Source organism: Salmo trutta, chromosome 5, assembly GCF_901001165.1.
Source record: "Salmo trutta chromosome 5, fSalTru1.1, whole genome shotgun sequence".
Classification (NCBI taxonomy): domain Eukaryota; kingdom Metazoa; phylum Chordata; class Actinopteri; order Salmoniformes; family Salmonidae; genus Salmo; species Salmo trutta.
In genome coordinates, this window is record NC_042961.1 from 58,692,657 (window position 1) to 58,712,847 (window position 20,191).

Here is a 20,191-nt window from a genome sequence, read left to right on the forward strand (position 1 = left end):
ATCAGCTGATATCTATAGATTGAGATTATAGGCCTGTCGAAAGGCAGTTTGTTGGCTGCTGGCTGCTAAAGGGGTTTGTGTCTTATGATGCGGTGTGAGCTAGTTAGATCCGTTAAACCGCCAACCAGCTACAAACCACAGAACAAATCAGAGTACTCAATGAGAGAGAATAAATAGGAGTTTTTCGAGTGTTGTTTTGAGGGAGGACTTAGTATATTATACATACAGTATGTTTCGAGATGTGGACGCGATGGGGTTGTGTCTCTGTGTCGCTTGAGTTGCGACCCAGGTTCCGCACTTGATCTCAACTGCGCTGCGATGAGAAGGATAAAGTGCATGCAGTTCGCTAAGAGTGTGTCTGTCTGTCTGCAAACACCGTACGCACCACGTCGACCTTGGGGTATGTATGAATGTATGTATGTATGTGTGTATGTGTGTAGGTGTGTGTGTGTGTGTGTGTGTGCGTGCGTACCGGACCCAGAGATGGAAGGGCGATTCGAGAGTGTGATATGCACGTTCCCATCCCAACAAAATCCCACCCACCCGTTTGCCTGTTTCCCAGGCCCCGTCCTCCGTTCTACCGATCTAGTATTGTTGTTTATGAAACCCGGAGAAACCGGATTTCATTATCAATATTCCGTCTGTGATTCACAGAACCCAGCGACACAGCATGACTGTAGTGAGCTTCTGACGTCAGCAGGGGAGAATGATCGAATCGTCGGCAGCGCGTCCAATGAGCGGTGTGCATGGGCTATGCTGGAGGAGAGCGGCAAGCGGCAGAGGCGGTGAAACTGCCGAGAGTGTTGAAGCAATGGGATAGCGAAGGGATAGCGTAAGAGATCCGCACCACGCTCCTCTCTTCAAGGACTACTCTACACAAAATATTTTGCATTTTTATCCAGTGGTGCAAAAGAGTTAAAAGGACGCAAGGAACTGGTAATTTATTTACATTTTGTATTCTTATTTTCTGTCTATCTCTATGGCGTTGTCTCTCTCTCCTCTCTCATCCCCATCTCTCTCCCCCTCCTCTCTATCTCCCCCCTCCTCTATCTTCCCCCTCCTCTATCTCCCCTCTCTCGCTCTCTCTTGCTCTACAGTCACGGACTGCGCTGGGGAAAAAGCAATGCTGTTGAATGAAACTGTTGTATTGTTACGTCTTTAAGCCTACGTATACATATGTTGACGTGTTTATTAACAGATCGTTTGTTGACAATAAAACACACTAATAGAAAACAATAGATGTATAAATAGAAACCATCAAAAGGAACATGTATTGCGGTTAAGTGGCCTATGTGTGTGTGCGTGCGCGTGTGAGCCTGTACGCGCGTTCGTGTGCGTGCATGCATGGGAGAGAGGGAGGGGAAGGAGGAATCGAGGGAGGGAAGACGAGAAATTTGTGAATGGAACTTGCTGGCTTGGCGCGCGCTGGCGGAGTTAAAATTAGCTCGGTGATTTCTGTCTGCGCAACTCTAGAATCAGAACGATCTCGCGGATTCTAAGCGCTGCTGCACGCACGCGCGCGCGCGCGTTCATATTTGGGATATTCTGCTGTCATAGACTCTGTCTTGTTCTTTATATAAAACCCATGTTAAACGTTTTTCTAAAAATAGAACCCTTCATTGCAAGGTGATGGCTCCGAGCCTATGAGGACGGCTCTATTTCGGACACATATGTCGGGTGAGAATACAACACACTGATTTTGTTTTCCTTCATTTGGATATGTTTTAGATGTTGCTGTTGGTTTCCCTATGTAGCCTACCACTTCATAAGGTCAGGTTATTGCATTCAGTAGGAGCAAAAGGAAAGCAATTTCGAGATGATTCATTGCAGTATGGAGAAAAGCCATACAAGGTTGTGTGTGTGTGTGTGCTTGGTGTGTGTGTGTGTCTTGTAACAAGAAGCATTAGACTACCAGGCAACATCTTGTGTTGCGTAATGTACACTATATATACAAAAATATGTGGACACTGCTTCAAATTAGTGGATTTGGCTATTTCAGCCACACCCTTTGCTGACAGGTGTATAAAATCGAGCACACAGCCATGCAATCTCCATAGACAAACATTGGCAGTGGAATGGCCTTACTGAAGAGCTCAGTGGCTTTCAATGTGGCACCGTCATAGGATGCCACCTTTCCAACAAGTTAGTTCGTCAAATTTCTGCCCTGCTAGAGCTGCCCTGGTCAACTGTAAGTGCTGTTATTGTGAAGTGGAAACATCTAGGAGCAACAACGGCTCAGCCACGACGTGGTAGGCCACACAAGTTCACAGAACTGTCTGTCCTCAGTTGCGACACTCATTACAGAGTTCCAAACTGCCTCTGTAAGCAACATCAGCACAATAACTGTTTGTTGAGAGCTTCATGAAATGGGTTTTCATGGCCGAGCAGCCGCACACAAGCCTAAGACCACCATGCACAATGCCAAGCGTTGGCTGGAGTGGTGTAAAGCTCGCCACCATTGGACTCTGGAGCAGTGGAAACTCGTTCTCTGGAGTGATGAATCACACTTCACCATCTGGCAGTCTGACAGATGAATATGGGTTTGGCGGATGCTAGGAGAACGCTACCTGCCCCAATGCATAGTGTCAACTGTAAAGTTTGGTGGAGGAGAAATAATGGTCTGGGGCTGTTTTCATGGTTCGGGCTAGGCCCTTCGTTCCAATGAAGGGAAATTTTAACGCTACAGCATACAATGACATTCTGGACGAATCTGTACTTCCAACTTTGTGGCAACAGTTTGGGGAAGGCTCTTTCCTGTTTCAGCATGACAATGCCCCTGTGCACAAAGCGAGGTCCATACAGAAATGGTTTGTCGAGATCAGTGTGGAAGAACTTGACTGTCCTGCACAGAGCCCTGACCTCAACCCCATCAAACACCTTTGGGATGAATTGGAATGCTGACTGCGAGCCAGGTCTAATCGCCCAACATCAGTGCCTGACCTTACTAATGCTCTTGTGGCTGAATGGAAGCAAGTCCCTTCAGCAATGTTCCAACATCTAGTGGAAAGCCTTCCCAGAAGAGTGGAGGCTGTTATAACAGCAAAGGAGGAATCAACTCCATATTAATGCCCATGATTTTGGAATGAGATGTTCGACGAGCAGGTGTCCACATACTTTTGGTCATGTAGTGTATTATAGAGGTCAGTCCTTTTGGGTGAAGAGATAATTTAATTTTAAATCCCATCATTGGATGATTCGGTAATTGGGTTTCTCAAGGGACTCCATAGGCCATCACAGCTGACATAAGTTGTAAATAGTTTGGGCTTCCGAGTGGCACAGCGATCTAAGGCACTGCATCTCAGTGCTAGAGGCGTCACTACAGACCCTGGTTTGATCATAGGGCTGCGCACAATTGGCCCAGCATCGTTAGGGGAGGGTTTGGACGGGGTAGGCCGTCATTGTAAAATAAGAATTTGTTCTTAACTGACTTGCCTAGTTAAATAAAAAATATATATGAAAAAGGAGTTGCCTGGTTATGTGTCTTTCAAATCTTGGGATGTTCTCAAACCATTACTGTCCATGATTTCGGCAAGGGCACGGATTCCATATTTGGACCATTGGGGGGATGCAAAAGGCCACCATCCAGATCGCAAGGCATTATTGTGAAATAATGGCGTGTGGGCAAGCCATTTTGATTCCCAGTTACATTGTTTTTAAATGTTGCACCAAATAGAAATGATGTGATTAATAATAGGACCAAAGTGAAGTTTACATTGTTTAAGGGATATATCAGTGAAGACCACCTCTTCCAGGGACATAGGAGACAGCATATGTCTCTTAATACTCAGCCAGGAGGCAAAGAATCATGTCTAAATCAATTTAGAATGGAGCGAAATGTTAGCGCCTTGAAATACAATTTAAAGTTTGGTACAGATAGTCCCTCTTTGTAAGTATGATCATTTCATCCGGGATCGTTTACCTTGCCATATGAATTTTGAAACCTCACTATGAATTTTATCCCAATAGCCAGAAGGGGGAAACATGGAAATAACAGCATGGCTCCTCGCTTTGAGTTCTTAGGAAACTATGCAGTATTTTTTATTTTTTTATGTATTATTTCTTACATTGTTACCCCAGGAAATCTTTAGTCTCATTACATGCAGCTGAGAATAACTATTGTATATAAGAGTAACGTCAACTTACCAACATTACGACCAGGAATACGACTTTCCTAAAGCGAATCCTCTGTTAGGACCACCACCCAGGACAATGGAGCTAATTCGAGTAGGCGACCCAAAACAACGACGCCGCAGAAGGGGCAGACAAAGAAACTACTTGGCCAGGCTCCGTAGATGTGCACATCGCTTACCGGTCTCGAGTATACTATTCACCAATGTCCAGTCTCTTGACAACAAGGTAGATGAAATTCGAGCAAGGGTTGCCTTCCAGAGACACATCAGAGATTGTAACATTCTCTGTTTCACGGAAACATGGCTCACTCGGGATATGTTGTCGGAATCGGTTCAGCCACCAGGCTTCTCCAATGCATCGCGCCGACAGAGATAAACACCTCTCTGGGAAAAGGAAGGGCATAATGTATGCTTTATGATTAACGACTCTTGGTGTAATCATAACAACATACAGGAACTCAAGTCCTTCTGCTCACTCGATCTAGAATTCCTTACAAACAAGTGCCGGCCATTTTACCTACCAAGAGAATTCTCATCATTTATAGTCACAGCTGTGTACATTCCCCCTCAAGCAGACTCCAAGACGACCATCAAGGAACTTCACTGGACTATATGCAAACTGGAAACCATACATCCTGAGGCTGCATTTATTGTAGCTGGGGATTTTAACAAAGCATATTTGAGAACAAGTCTACCTAAATTCTTCCAGCATATTGATTGCGCTACGTGCATAAGCAATATCCTCGACCACTGCTACTCTAACTTTCGCGATGCATACAAAGCCCTCCCCTGCCTCCCTTCGGCAAATCTGACCACGACGACATCTTGCTCCTTCCGTCTTATAGGCAGAAACTCAAACAGGATGTACCAGTGATGAGAGCCATTCAACGCTGGTCCGACCAATCGGAAGCCACACTTTTGGGGCGGCAGGTATCCTAGTGGTTAGAGCATTGGGCCTGTAACCAAACGGTTGCTGGATCAAATCCCTGAGCTGACAAGGTAAAAATCTGTTGTTCTGCCCCTGATCAAGGAAGTTAACCCACTGTTCCCCAGTAGGCCGTCATTGTAAATAAGAATTTGTTCTTAACTGACTTGCCTAGTTAAATAAAGGTTACACATTCAAGATTATTTTGATCACGCGGACTGCAATATGTTCCGGTCAGCCTCAGAGTACAACATCGACCTATATGCTGACTCGGTGAGTGTGTTTATAAAGAAGTGCATTGGAGATGTTGCACCCACTGTGACTATTAAAACCTACCCTAACCAGAAACCGTGGATGGATGGCGGCATTCACGCAAAACTGAAAGCGCGATCCACCGCATTTAACCATGGAAAGGAATATGGGAATGGGAATATGTCTGAATATAAGCGCTGTAGCTATTTCCTCCGCAAGGCTATCAAACAATCGAAATGCCAGTACAGGGACAAGGTGGAGCCGCAATTCAATGGCTCAGACACGAGACATATGTGGCAGGGTCTACAGGAAATCACAGACTACAAAAACAAATCCAGCACATCACGGACACCGATGTCACGCTTCCAGAAAAACTAAACGCCTTCTTTGGCTGCTTTGAGGATAATACACTGCCAATGTCGTGGCCCGCTAACAAGGACTGCACACCCCCCCTCTCCTTCTCCGTGGCTGACATGAGTAAAACACTTTAACGTGTTAACCCTCGCAAGGCTGCTGGCCCAGACGGAATCCCTAGCTGCGTCCTCAAGGCATGCGCAGACCAGCTGGCTGGTGTGTTAACGGACATATTCAATCGCTCCCTATCCCAGTCTGTTGTCCCCACATGCTTCAAGATGGCTACCATTGTTCCTGTACCCAAGAAGGCAAAGATAACTGAACAAAATAATTACCGCCACGTAGCACTCACTTGTGTCATCATGAAGTGTTTTGAGAGACTAGTCAAGGATCATATCACCTCCACCTTACCGGCCACACAAGACCCACTTAAGTTTACATATCGCCCCAACAGGTCCACAGACGAAGCAATCGTCATCACACTGCACACTGCCCTATCCCATCTGGACAAGAGCAATACCTATGTAAGAATGCTGTTCATTGACTACAGCTCAGCATTCAACACCATAGTACCCTCCAAGCTCATCATCAAGCTGGAGGCCCTGGGTCTCAACCCCGCCCTGTGCAATTGGGTCTTGGACTTTCTGATAGGCCGCCCCCAGGTGGTGAAGGTAGGAATCAACATCTCCACTTCGCTGACCTTCAACACTGGGGACCCACAAGGGTGTGTGCTCAGCCCTGTACTCCTGTACTCCGTGTTCACCCATGACTGCATGGCCATGCATGCCTCCAACTCAATCATCAAGTTTGCAGATGACACAACAGTAGTGGGCTTGATTACCAACAACGACGAGACAGTCTACAGTGAAGAGGTGAGGGCACTCGGAGTGTGGTGTCAGGAAAACAAAGGAGATGATCGTGGACTTCAGGAAACAGCAGAGGGAGCACCCCCCTATCCACATCGAAGGGACAGCAGTGGAGATGGTGGAAAGTTTTAAGTTCCTTGGCGTACACATCACAGACAAACTGAAATGGTCCACCCACACAGACAGTGTGGTGAAGAAGGCGCAATAGCGCATCTTCAAACTCAGGAGGCTGAAGATATTTGGCTTGTCACCCAAAACCCTGACAAACTTTTACAGATGCACAATCGAGAGCATCCTGTCCGGCTGTATCACAGCCTGGTGCAGCAACTGCACCGCCCTCATCTGCAAGGCTCTCCAGAGGGTGGTGCGGTCTGCACAACGCATCACCGGGGGCTAACTACCTGCACTCAATGACACCTACAGCACCCGATGTCACAGGAAGGCCAAAAAGATCATCAAGGACATCAACCACCCGAGCCACTGCCTGTTCACACAGCTACCATCCAGAAGGCGAGGTCAGTACAGGTGCCACAAAGCTGGGACCGAGAGACTGAAAAACAGCTTCTATCTCAAGGCCATCAGACTGTTAAACAGACATCACTAACATAGAGAGGCTGCTGCCTACATTGAGACCCAATTATTGGCCACTTTAATAAATAGATCACTAGTCACTTTAATAATGCCACTTTAATGGTTACATATCTTACATTACTCATATCACGTATGTACTTTATTGTATACCATCTATTGCACCTTGCCTATGCCGCTCGGCCATCGCTCATCCATATACTTACATGTACATATTCTCATTCACCCCTTTAGATTTGTGTGTATTAGGTAGTTGTTGGGGAATTGTTAGATTACTTGTTAGATATTACTTCACGGTCGGAACTAGAAGCACAAGCATTTCGCTACACTCACATTAAAATCTGCTAACCATGTGTATGTGACAAATAAAATTTGATTTGATTTGGGAAGCATTGAACTACAGAAATTTACCCGTGACAATATATTTAATAGATTCTGCTGTTTAAAGAAACTGGGATGTTAGTCCATCTATTGAGGTCGGATTGAATTGATTTGAGAATTCTGTTAAAATTTTTGGTAAGGGTTTTATCTAAGGAAAGCAATATATCTACTCCCAAATATTTAGGATGGGAAACTATTGGTGATTCCATAAGTAGAGATGGAGTCCTCTATCGGGATCTTGAGAGACAGCAGAGCTGATTTGGTTAGATTCATTTAATAATTTGAGATGAAGTTGAATTTATCTAGATGTTTAGGAGCGATCGAGATGCATTGTCTAGTAAAACATCGGCTGCGTATAATGAAATGAAGTGATCAGTAGATTTGAGGGAAATGGGTGTTACTTTCTTTGATTGACAAATTGCCTGGGCCAGAGGTTCCATAGACAATACAAATAGCAAAGGAGAAATCAGATCACCCTGTCTGCTGCTTCTAGTGATTCTGAATGGATTGTAGCACATATTGCCTGTTATAACTATTGCTGAGGGATTGGCAAATAGTATTTTAATCATATTAATGAAATTGGAGCCAAGAGAGACCAGAGATATGACCATTCAAAAATTTGTATGCAGCAAGAGATAAAACAGATGAAACATTTAAGATATGTAATAGTTGAGGATAAACTTTTTTTAACTAACCCACTTTGGTTCGTATAGACCAATTTGGGTAAGTAAATCTCGAGACGGGATGACAATATTTTGGAAAACAAATTAATATTTGTGTTTATCAAAGATAGGGTGCACTAGTGAGAACACTTTTTATTTAACCGGGTAAGGTGACTGAGAAAACATTCTCATTTACAGCAACAGTCTGGGGAATAGTTACAGGGGAGAGGATGAACAAGTAAGCTGGGGATGATTAGGTGACAGTATGAGGGGCAGATTGGACATTTTTACAGGAAACCAGGGTTAACACCCCTACTCTTACTCTTACAATAAGTGCCATGGGATCATTAGTGACCACAGAGAGTCAGGACACCCGTTTAACATCCCATCCAAAAGACAGAACCTTACATAGAGCAATGTGCCCAATCCTACTGGCCCTCCAACACCACTTCCAGCAGCATCTGGTCTCCCATCCAGGACCTACCCTGTTTAGCTTCAGAGGCAAACCAGCAGCAGGATGCAGGGTGGCATCCTTATCCTTTTCTTTAAAAAAACTGCAATTGGTGCTGTATTAACATCTCTCACTAATGAACCTCTGTAAATGGCTGTGTTAATCATTTAGACCAATACGGGACCTAATTGATTCCAACATTTTATATAGACCTCAGGGAGAATACGTCCCATCCAAATGATTTGCCTTTATTCATGCTTTCCAACGCTCTACTGAGTTCATTGAGAGAGAGTTGGTCTCCAAGAGAGGCAGCTTCTTTTGTTGAGAGAAAAGAGGAGTTCTTAATTATTTTAGAAAGGACTTAGTCTGGCTTGGTGTGGATTAATAATCCGAGGTGTATAGTTCTTTATAGAAGCGGGAGAGTCTTTGATTGATTAATTTGGGTTCTGATAGTAATTCCCCTGTTTCAGATACAATAGTTGCTATATCAGCTAATTGATCATTACTGCGTAGCTGGTTGGCCAGTAAACAGCTGGGACGATTACCATGGAAGTAATGGTGAGTCTAACTCAATGGATGGCAAATTCTGCTCCCCGTCTTATCAATAAATTAAGTTATACCTTGACTCTGGAAAGAGTAATAGCTACCTGGTCTGAAAAAAGTGTTTTTTGAGAACATACTAACGCAGTTAACAACATTTGCAATTTGGATATCTTCTTTAATTGTGATGTATTCAACCCAGATGCAAATGCAATTGCATTATTTTTAATAAAACCATTGGTGGCATCCCATAGAATCAGATGATCATCGCTATCATTTTTATTGATCATTAGGAATTATTTTGGTTACATTTAAAATTGAAACAGAATTTTGTGGCTCTTTTAGGAGATTCTGACATTTGTAATTGGCAGTATTAGGCATGGTGATCTGACAAGCTCATGTGTCAAAATGTCAATTTTCTTAATTTGAGAAAATCAAGGTGTAGATAATAATATTAAATCGATTTGGAAGAATGTTTTATGCCTGTTTGAGTAGAAAGTGTACTCATTTGCTTTTGGATTAGTACAGACGTTTCCGTGAGAAGACTGGTCTGACAAACACAGCTGTAGCTCGGCCACCTTCCACCGCAGATGTGGAAGGCCACCATAGGCTTATGTGGATGGATTGAGATGCAGCCCATGCAAAACAGATATATCTAGCTTAAACTGACGGAGTTTGATGGGGATTATTTTATTATGTTACTTATATTGACGCACGGGTTCATCAATAGACTTTTAAGGTTTTTTTATAAAGGCAATTTTCTTTCCATTATGGATACATTTAAGAAAAGTGATTATGCCTTCTTGGTCTTCGCCTTTACCCAAGATGGTGATTTTGAGTTTCTTATCTATCATTATCATTACACCGTTAGTTATGTTTGGAGCTGATGAAAAAGCAGACAGTTTGTACAAATGGTTCTGCATTCTATGTGCGTCCTTATGAAGCCAGTGTGTTCTAAGAGCATTGCTATATCAATATGGTTTCATACTAGGATTTCAAGACAGCTGGAACCTTTGATAGGGCCAATTAGGTCTTTCTAATTCTGAGAGAGAATAGCTAGTGTTGCCATTGTTTTTCAGACAGGAATATTATGTTAATGATGTAATCGTTATCTTCAGTGCTGATACTGTAAGCCCATGGATGTGGAACAAAAAACAGGACCAACAGGGAAACTCACCCATTGGTCGTATCCCACCCAGAAAACCCTCCCGGTAAACCACTCCCTGGCTATCCATATTTATTTATTTTTAAATTAGCCTTCTGGTTTGCTATATATAAGGAATTTCAAAGGATTTATAGCATTTACTTTTACTTCTGATACTTAAGTATATTTAAAACCAGATACTTTTAGACTTTTACTCAAGTAGTATTTTACTGGGTGACTTTCACTTTTACTTGAGTCATTTTCTATTAATAAGGCATGTGTCAAACTCATTCCATGAAGGGCCGAGTGTCTACAGGTTCCCTTGTACTTGATTGACTAATTAAGATCTCTGATTAGTAAGGAACTCCCCTCACCTGGTTGTCTAGGTCTTAATTGAAAGGAAAAAACAAAAACCAGCTGGAATGAGTTTGACCCCTGTATTAAGGTATCTTTACTTTTACTCAAGTATGGTAAATGGGAACTTTTCCCACCACTGATGGATGGGTGGATGGATGGATGAATTAATGAATTAATGGATAGATGGATGGATGGATGGATGGATGGGTGGGTGGATGAATTAATAGATTCAGTTTTAGTCGGAAGTTTACATACACCTTAGCCAAATACATTTAAACTCAGTTTTTCACAATTCCTGACATTTAATCCTAGTAAAAATGCCCTGTCTTAGGTCAGTTAGGATCAACACTTTATTTTAAGAATGTGAAATGTCAGAATAGTAGTAGAGAAAATTATTTCAGCTTTTATTTCTTTCCACACATTCCCAGTGGGTCAGAATTAGTATTTGGTAGCATTGCCTTTAAATTGTTTAACTTGGGTCAAATGTTTCGGGTAGCCTTCCACAAGCTTCCCACAATAAGTTTGGTGAATTTTGGCCCATTTCTCCTGACAGAGCTTGTGTAACTGAGTCAGGTTTGTAGGCCTCCTTGCTCGCACACGATTTTTCAGTTCTGCCCACACATTTTCTATAGGATTGAGGTCAGGGCTTTGTGATGGCCACTCCAATACCTTGACCTTGTTGTCCTTAAGCCATTTTGCCACAACTTTGGAAGTATGCTTGGGGACATTGTCCATTTGGAAGACCCATTTGCGACCAAGCTTTAACTTCCTGACTGATGTCTTGAGATTTTGCTTCACTGTATCCACCTAATTTCCCTGCCTCATGATGCCATCTATTTTGTGAAGTGCACCAGTCCCTCCTGCAGCAAAGCACCCCCACAACATGATGCTGCCACCCCAGTGTTTCATGATTGGGATGGTGTTCTTCATCTTGCAAGCATCCCCCTTTTTCCTCCAAACATAACAATGGTCATAATGGCCAAACAGTTCTGTTTTTGTTTCATCAGACCAGAGGACATTTCTCCAAAAAGTACGATCTTTGTCCCCATGTGCAGTTGCAAACCGTAGTCTGGCTTTTTTATGGTGGTTTTGGAGCAGTGGCTTCCTCCTTCCTGAGCGGCCTTTCAGGTTATGTCGTGTGACAGACCAGGAAGTTTGGTTAGGACGTTTACATAGATCAGACACGGACAGAGTATGCCTAGCTCGGTTTCAAGGGTGTTTATTAATAAAAAAGAACAGGTCTCCCCATGAGACCCTCTCCGGGATACCTTCTCCTGGGCTCCGGGTCTTCCTGTATCCTGTCGGGCACACAAACTCAACTCCCTCGGCTTAGCTCGGGTAACCGTATCCAACCACATGGAAGTCACCTCACTTCCCCAGTCCTCTCCCTGTGTGCTGCCCTTCTGGCAGCTTTATGGGCTTCGCACAGCTGGTGAGCAATCCGCCCTTGATTACTCACCAGCTCCCAATCAACCCCAATTAGTCCTGTCCGGAGAGCCCGTCGAGACCTGGTACGTCCAGCAGATGAAGCCACAAATCTCTGGTGATGTTATTGACTGAAATATCTAGAAATCCTCCTCTCAATCTTTCGAATAACAGACATCAAAACAAGTGACAAAATACAGAAGAAGAAGAAAAAACACTTTGAGAGTTAGGGATGTATACTTCATCTGTTACCAAGCCTCGACGAGTCTCCCCCTGGTGGCTGACCTGCTGTACGCCACAGTCGATATAGGACTCGTTTTACTGTGGATATAGATACTTTTGTACCTGTTTCCTCCAGCATCTTCACAAGGTCCTTTGCTATTGTTCTGGGATTGATTTGCACTTTTCGCACCAAAGTACGTTCATCTCTAGGAGACAGAACGCGTCTCCTTCCTGAGCAGTATGACGGCTGCTTGGTCCCATGGTGTTTATACTTGCGTACTATTGTTTGTACAGATGAACGTGGTACCTTCAGGCGTTTGGAAATTGTGTAACCGATGTGAAATGGCTAGTTAGTTAGCAGTGGTGCGCGCTAATAGCGTTTCAATCAGTGACATCACTCGCTCTGAGACCTGAAGTGGTTGTTCCCCTTGCGTTGCAAGTGCCGCGGCTTTTGTGGCGCGATGGGTAACGATGCTTCGTGGGTGTCAGTTGTTGATGTGTGCAGAGGGTCCCTGGTTCGAGCCCAGGTTGGGGCGAAGAGAGGGACGGAACCTACACTGTTACATTGCACCCAAGGATGAACCAGACTAGTGGAGGTCTATAATTATTTTTCAGAGGTCTTGGCTGAATTTGTTTGATGTTACCATGATGTCATGCAAAGAGGCACTGAGTTAGAAGGTAGGCCTTGAAATACATCCACAGGTACACCTCCAATTGACTCAAATTATGTCAATTAGCCAATTAGAAGCTTCTAAAGCCATGCCATCATTTTCTGGAATTTTCCAAGCTCTTTGAAGGCACAGTCGACTTAGTATATGTAAACTGCTGACACACTGGAATTGTGATACTGTTAATTATAAAATAAATAATCTGTCTGTAAACTATTGTTGGAAAAATTACATGTGTCATGCGCAAAGTAGATGTCCTAACCGACTTGCCAAAACTATAGTTTGTTAACAAGAAATTTGTGGAGTGATTGAAAATGAGTTTTAATGACTCCAACCTAAGTGTATGTAAACTTCTGACTTCAACTGTATATATGGATAGATGGATAGATAGAGGGAGGGAGGGTTTGTTTTTATTTGAGAAGGGAATCGTTGCATTATTCCTCTATAGTGATGGACACCTCTGCTATGACTCTCTCTCTCTCTCTCTGTCTCTCTCTCTCCCCTCCTCAATCCTCTCCCGCTCTCTTACCTCACCTTCCCTTCTACATCCTCCCTCTCTCCCCCAACTCTCCCCTCATCTCTGCCCCCTGGACTCATATCCTCCTTTCCCTCTCCTCACCTTCTGTAGCATGATATACTACAGTACCCATAATGCTCTGTTTTCTGTATCCGTTTTGATCTAACGAAACACGTTCCTAAAGCTAACACTATGGTGTCCCGTCTTCTTCTTATTTCAATACAGCCTATTCCCCCCTTCTTCTTCTCTCCCCTCCCTCCATTCAGATATGATCCTCTCGCTAGCTGCAACTATGAGCAGCGGCGGCATCCCCCAGAACACTACTTCCTCCTCGACCTTTGACCCCTCGTCCCTGGACCCCTGGCTTGACCCCTACCCTGACCCCTACCCTGACCTCCCCGGGGTTAACACCTCCTCCTCCTCCGACGTCCCCGGCCGCACCCATACCTCCGACCTTGACTTACGACCTCTGACCTCACAACAGGTTAGAACATCACGTCATCAAGTTTAGTTTACTTTTATGTTGTGATTGCTGATTTCATTGCTTAAACAAAAATCTTACTGGATAAGACCTTTGGGTGTTTTGAGAATTGCTTAACATATAAATGATAATTATTATCATTGTTGTTATGATGATTTTGATTTTATTATTGTGGTTGTTATTATTGTTATTAGCATTATAATGATGATAATCATGATAAGGATATGATGATGATTATTGTCATCAACAGGATGTCAGCCCATGGGATGTGGCGTTATGTGTCACGGGTACACTCATCGCCTGCGAGAACGCTCTGGTCATCGCCGTCCTCTTCTACACGCCGACCCTCAGAGCGCCGATGTTCATCCTGATTGGCTCGCTGGCATTCGCCGACCTCCTGGCGGGTCTCGGTCTCATCCTGAACTTCGTGTTCACCTATCTCGTCGAGGGAGAGGTCGTGACCTTGGTTTCCACAGGGATACTTATTGCGGCATTCTCGGCATCCATCTTGAATATCTTGGCGATCACCGTGGACAGGTATGGTAATATTTATGTCTCTCTTTACATCTTAAAATTAGAATTGCAGGGATACAGACATTTTCAAATTTTCTGCCTTTGCGGATAGCTGCTTTGCTGAGAAAAGTTTTACTTGCAATGACAGTGACATGCGGTGTAGTTGAATGCAGTGGGTGTAAATGTGCTAAAGGTGTAAATGTGAATGTAAAACAAGGACTGGATTTCGAGTGTTCATTGCGTTACAGGTACCTGTCGCTGTACAACGCGCTGACCTACCACACGGAGCGGACTGTCCTCTTCACATACCTGGTGGTAGGGGTCATCTGGTTGGTGTGTCTGGTCCTCGGCGTCCTCCCCGCCCTCGGGTGGAACTGCCTAGACGACCAATCAACGTGCTCAGTCTGTCGACCCGTCACCAAATCCAACGCTGTCGCCCTCGCTGTCTTCTTCCTACTGGTTTTCGCGTTGATGATGCAACTCTACCTACAGATCTGTCGGATCGCGTTCCGTCACGCTCAGCAAATCGCCGTCCAGCATCAGTTCCTTGCCATTTCTACGACCAAAGGAGTCCAGACGCTCTCCGTGATTCTCTGCGCCTTCGCCATGTGTTGGCTGCCGTTTGCTATGTATTCTATTGTGGCGGATTCAAGCTATCCTATCATATATACATACTCTACGGTGCTGCTGGCGGCGTGTAATTCAGTCATAAATCCTATTATATATGCGTTCAGGAACCCGGATATACAGAAGGGGCTCTGGTTGGCGTGTTGTGGGTGTGTCCCGTCAAATCTGAGTCTGAGACCTCGAGCCAGGACGTCCAGTGACGTATAGGGAAGCATTGTTCATGACCGCTCCAACCCCTCCCTCCGGCCCTGGACCTTCAGCAATGTCTAGGGAGGGGGTGTAGCGACGTATATAGAAGGGGTGCAGGATGATGACGGTATTGGAGGAGGTGTGGGTGTACGCCCTCCAACCTAGCTCTGTGACCCAGGGCCTCCAGCAAACCTGGACATCCAGAAGAGACTGTGGCGGTGAGATCAAGGGACATGGTAATGACCCCCCTAGGATCTCCAGTGAGGGGGTAAGCTTTAGTGAGAGGACTCAGTGAGGTCAAAGGGCAAGAGGGAGGGTGTGGGGTGGTGACCTGGCAATGTAACCCCCTTCCCATCCTTCTCCAGGGTCTAGATCAGAGTTGCAGGGGCGGATGTGGCTCTCATTCATCAAAGGATGAGGGGCCATGGACTGGACTGAGAAAGTCTGGGATGGTTTTCCCTGGGCCTAGGCTATACTGTAACCCAATGGATAGAGTTGGTGGTTCAATACTGTGATTGTGTGGGGCTCAGGTTAAACGCTTTACAATGCCACTTCAGTGGGGGATCATAGGCCTCTAAAAGGCTACTCGTTCAGAGGGTGAGCACGAGTAGTACAGCCTAAGGAGTGGCCTCGATGGAAGATGAGCCAACTTACTTATGATGAGCTAACTTACTTATGATGAGCTAACTTGCTTATGATGAGCTAACTTGCTTATGATGAGCTAACTTGCTTATGATGAGCTAACTTACTTATGATGAGCTAACTTGCTTATGATGAGCTAACTTGCTTATGATGAGCTAACTTGCTTATGATGAGCTAACTTGCTTATCATGAGCTAACTTGCTTATGATGAGCTAACTTGCTTATGATGAGCTAACTTGCTTGTGATGAGCTAACTTGCTTATCATGAGCTAACTTGCTTATCATGAGCTAACTTGCTTGCTTGTGATGAGCTAACTTGCTTGTGATGAGCTAACTTGCTTATGATGCGCTAACTTACTTATGATGCGCTAACTTGCCAACAATGGTAATGTGTGCTAGGTGAGAATGCTACGATCTTGAGGTTTTCATTCAAAACCTTAGAAACTATCATGTCACAATGATCTTGTTGCCGATGATGACTAAAGCCCTTGGTAAAACACAGGCATATAACGCATGACAGACAGACAGACAGACAGACAGACAGACAGACAGACAGACAGACAGAACCGATATAAAGTCTGATTCATTGTTTCCCTTGGAGAAGAAACATACCATTTTTTGAAAAGCCCACAAGCCCTAAAAGGTTTCCCTGTTATTACCAATGCTATCAACCAAAAAACATTTATTTTAGAGCTACTAAGCAATCATCTGTATGTTGCCGGACTACAGTCATGAGGTATAGAAATGCAATTACTGTCAAGTCATCGTTCTAGTAATTCTAGAAACACACCGGGCAGCTAAAACCGTTTCAGCACCACGGACAGCGAAACACAGCGTCAAGACATTGACAATGTGCGTCAAAAGCTCATTTCAGCACCATGGATAGCGACCAGCGAGCTGATGCTTGTAGTCCCTACTTGATTCTGCTCTATGGTCAGTTTTTGCATTCTCCCCCTTACTGGTTAATTTAACCAATTTGGGAAGTGAAATCTGATTCTAGATCTGTGTCTAAGGTCAAGGGAAATTCTATCGGGAGCCAGCTAACCAGACCGTCGTTTTCACACGACTCACTCGTTGTACGGTTGAATAATTCATTGGAAAACAGGCCTGGTGTGGAGAGAAGGAGAAAACACAGCCCTGTGAGTTTATCTTTCCAGACAGACAGAGCGAGAGGTGACAAAACGTGTGTCACAGCCGGGGCTTGTGTTCGCAGAGCCTTTGGCGAAGTTTCCATCACTTTACGGTGTGGTGGGTTCTAACCATAGTTCTAACCACTAGTTCTAACTAATGGTTCTAAATGACGAGGTGGGTTCTAACCATTCTAGTTCTAACTAATGGTTCTAAATGACGAGGTGGGTTCTAACCATTCTAGTTCTAACTAATGGTTCTAAATTACGAGGTGGGTTCTAATCATTCTAGTTCTAACTAATGGTTCTAAATGACGAGGTGGGTTCTAACCATTCTAGTTCTAACTAATTGTTCTAAATGACAACATGGGTTCTAACCATTCTAGTTCTAACTAATGGTTCTAAATGACGAGGTGGGTTCTAACCATTCTAGTTCTAACTAATGGTTCTAAATGACGAGGTGGGTTCTAACCATTCTAGTTCTAACTAATGGTTCTAAATGACGAGGTGGGTTCTAACCAAGTGACAGCAGAGGGAGTCTGGCATATCTGGCTAGTATCCTTTTAGAATGATCATAGGTTGAAAGTATTGTGTGACAGGCAATCACAACAATTAATAGGTCTATACATCGGAATTCGATATCATTTGATATCCTTAACGGGACTTGAAATACAATTTCAACTGGGCCTATTGATTATGTACACGTGGGTTAAGAAGTATTGATTTAGGCAGACAAGTTAAATGATAACGATTGATCAACCCACGTCTGAAAACCGACAATGTGAACGGCATATTGACTACCCTTCATGTCAGGTGAAGTGAACATGGATCCAAATCCAATAGGGTTCTATTGATTAGCTGCCGATGCATGGACATTAGCCAACAGCAGCACACCAGAACGGAATGCAGGACCAGACTGGGAGCAGAAATCAGTCCTGGCAAGTTCGACAGTCCCACTGCCTAAAAATGGACCAGTCTGCCCCTGACGGAATGTAAAACACAAAACCGACTCTATGGGGTTTTATCTAAATGATTCTATTGGCCTATATACCCCTCATTTCCCCTCTCTCTCAATGCTGTCTATGTCTCAACACAAGCTCCAAATCACACGCTCCCTCTCTGCTCTGTATCTCTGGACGTCTGCAAGAGAGAAGCTGACGCGTCTTAGCCTCAGCCGGATCAACGGTGCGGTGGGTTAATGAGGTTTTGCAAGGTGAGCCGAGCAGCGGTGCCATGAAATGAGGCACCAGGCGCGGTAGGGTAATGCGACCCGCGGTTTCATTCTCAGACAGACAGACAGACAGACAGACAGACAGACAGACAGACAGACAGACAGACAGACAGACAGACAGACAGACACACAGACAGACAGACAGACAGACAGACAGACAGACAGACAGACAGACAGACAGACAGACAGACAGACAGACAGACAGACAGACAGACAGACAGACAGACAGACAGACAGACAGACAGACAGACACACACACAGACACACACACACAGACACACGCAGACACACACAGACACACACACACACACACACACACACACACACACACACACACACACACACACACACACACACACACACACACAGACAGAGAGATTATAATGAGGTTAGTTTTATCCCTGAAAGGGCAGCTTGTAGTTAACTGATGTACAAAGGCTCCAATGACAGAGTTACTTGTGGTACAATGAGAATACTTTCGGTTACTTCTGCATCCTAATGGAACGGCTTCCATTTCCTTGTCTCCGTTCCTTGTCTCCTTTCCTTCACGACCTCTGATGGTTGAAAGACACTGACTGGATATGTGGTTAGTAAGGAAAGGAGACGAGGAGAGGACACAAAATTAGACTATTAGGATGACGCCCACAAACTGAACAGAAACCAGAGATATAAATGTACACTGTCTTAAAAATAATCATAATCATGCTTGTTTGCTCTCAATTCTGCAACTGTATTCACTGTTTGGTACAAACATCAACAGCAACACAGCAACAATGGTAAAATACTACTGTGGACTATATGAGCCATGTGATGTACCAGTCATGGTGATAGTCGGCTGTGTTGGGAAAAAGGGAAAGTCTAATAGGGTTTGGTGTTTAAATGGACAATTAGTAAAACAATCTAATAAACGAAGAACAAACTATAACAAGCAACTCTCAAAATGGAGCACAGGACTGGACATTAACTTACTGGACGTTAACTTACTGGACGTTAACTTACTGGACGTTAACTTACTGGACATTAACTTACTGGACGTTAACTGACTGGACATTAACTTACTGGACATTAACTTACTGGACATTAACTTACTGGACATTAACTTACTGGACGATAACTTACTGGACATTAACTTACTGGACGTTAACTTACTGGACATTAACTTACTGGACATTAACTTACTGGACATTAACTTACTGGACGTTAACTTACTGGACGTTAACTTACTGGACATTAACTTACTGGACATTAACTTACTGGACGTTAACTTATTGGACGTTAACTTACTGGACATTAACTTACTGGACGTTAACTGACTGGACATTAACTTACTGGACATTAACTTACTGGATGTTAACTTACTGGACATTAACTTACTGGACGTTAACTTACTGGACGATAACTTACTGGACATTAACTTACTGGACATTAACTTACTGGACGTGAACTTACTGGACGTTAACTTACTGGACATGAACTTACTGGACGTTAACTTACTGGACATTAACTTACTGGACATTAACTTACTGGACGTTAACTTACTGGACATTAACTTACTGGACATTAACTTACTGGACAATAACTTACTGGACGTTAACTTACTGGACGTTAACTTACTGGACGTTAACTTACTGGACATTAACTTACTGGACATTAACTTACTGGACGTTAACTTACTGGACGTTAACTTACTGGACGTGAACTTACTGGACATTAACTTACTGGACGATAACTGACTGGACGTTAACTTACTGGACGTTAACTTACTGGACATTAACTTACTGGACATTAACTTACTGGACGTTAACTTACTGGACATTAACTTACTGGACGTTAACTTACTGGACATTAACTTGCTGGACGTTAACTTACTGGACGTTAACTTACTGGACATTAACTTAC

General features: G+C 43.9%; 1 protein-coding gene across 1 annotated transcript; it reads left to right on the forward strand.

Moving 5' to 3' along the window:
- The first annotated feature begins 812 nt into the window (after positions 1–812).
- LOC115193430 (G-protein coupled receptor 12-like) lies at positions 813–15,988 on the forward strand. Its single transcript, XM_029752121.1, has 4 exons — positions 813–936; positions 13,749–13,966; positions 14,214–14,500; positions 14,725–15,988. The coding sequence occupies exons 2-4, from the start codon at positions 13,751–13,753 to the stop codon at positions 15,308–15,310; spliced, it is 1,089 nt and encodes a 362-aa protein (XP_029607981.1). The 5' UTR covers positions 813–936; positions 13,749–13,750; the 3' UTR covers positions 15,311–15,988.
- Positions 15,989–20,191: the final 4,203 nt, after the last annotated feature.

Coding starts and splice junctions, on each gene's coding strand:
- LOC115193430 (XM_029752121.1), top strand. CDS start 13,751: ATGATCCTCTCGCTAGCTGCAACTATGAGCAGCGGCGGCATCCCCCAG. Junction 13,967..14,213: donor GACCTCTGACCTCACAACAG/GTTAGAACATCA, acceptor TGTCATCAACAG/GATGTCAGCCCATGGGATGT. Junction 14,501..14,724: donor TTGGCGATCACCGTGGACAG/GTATGGTAATAT, acceptor ATTGCGTTACAG/GTACCTGTCGCTGTACAACG.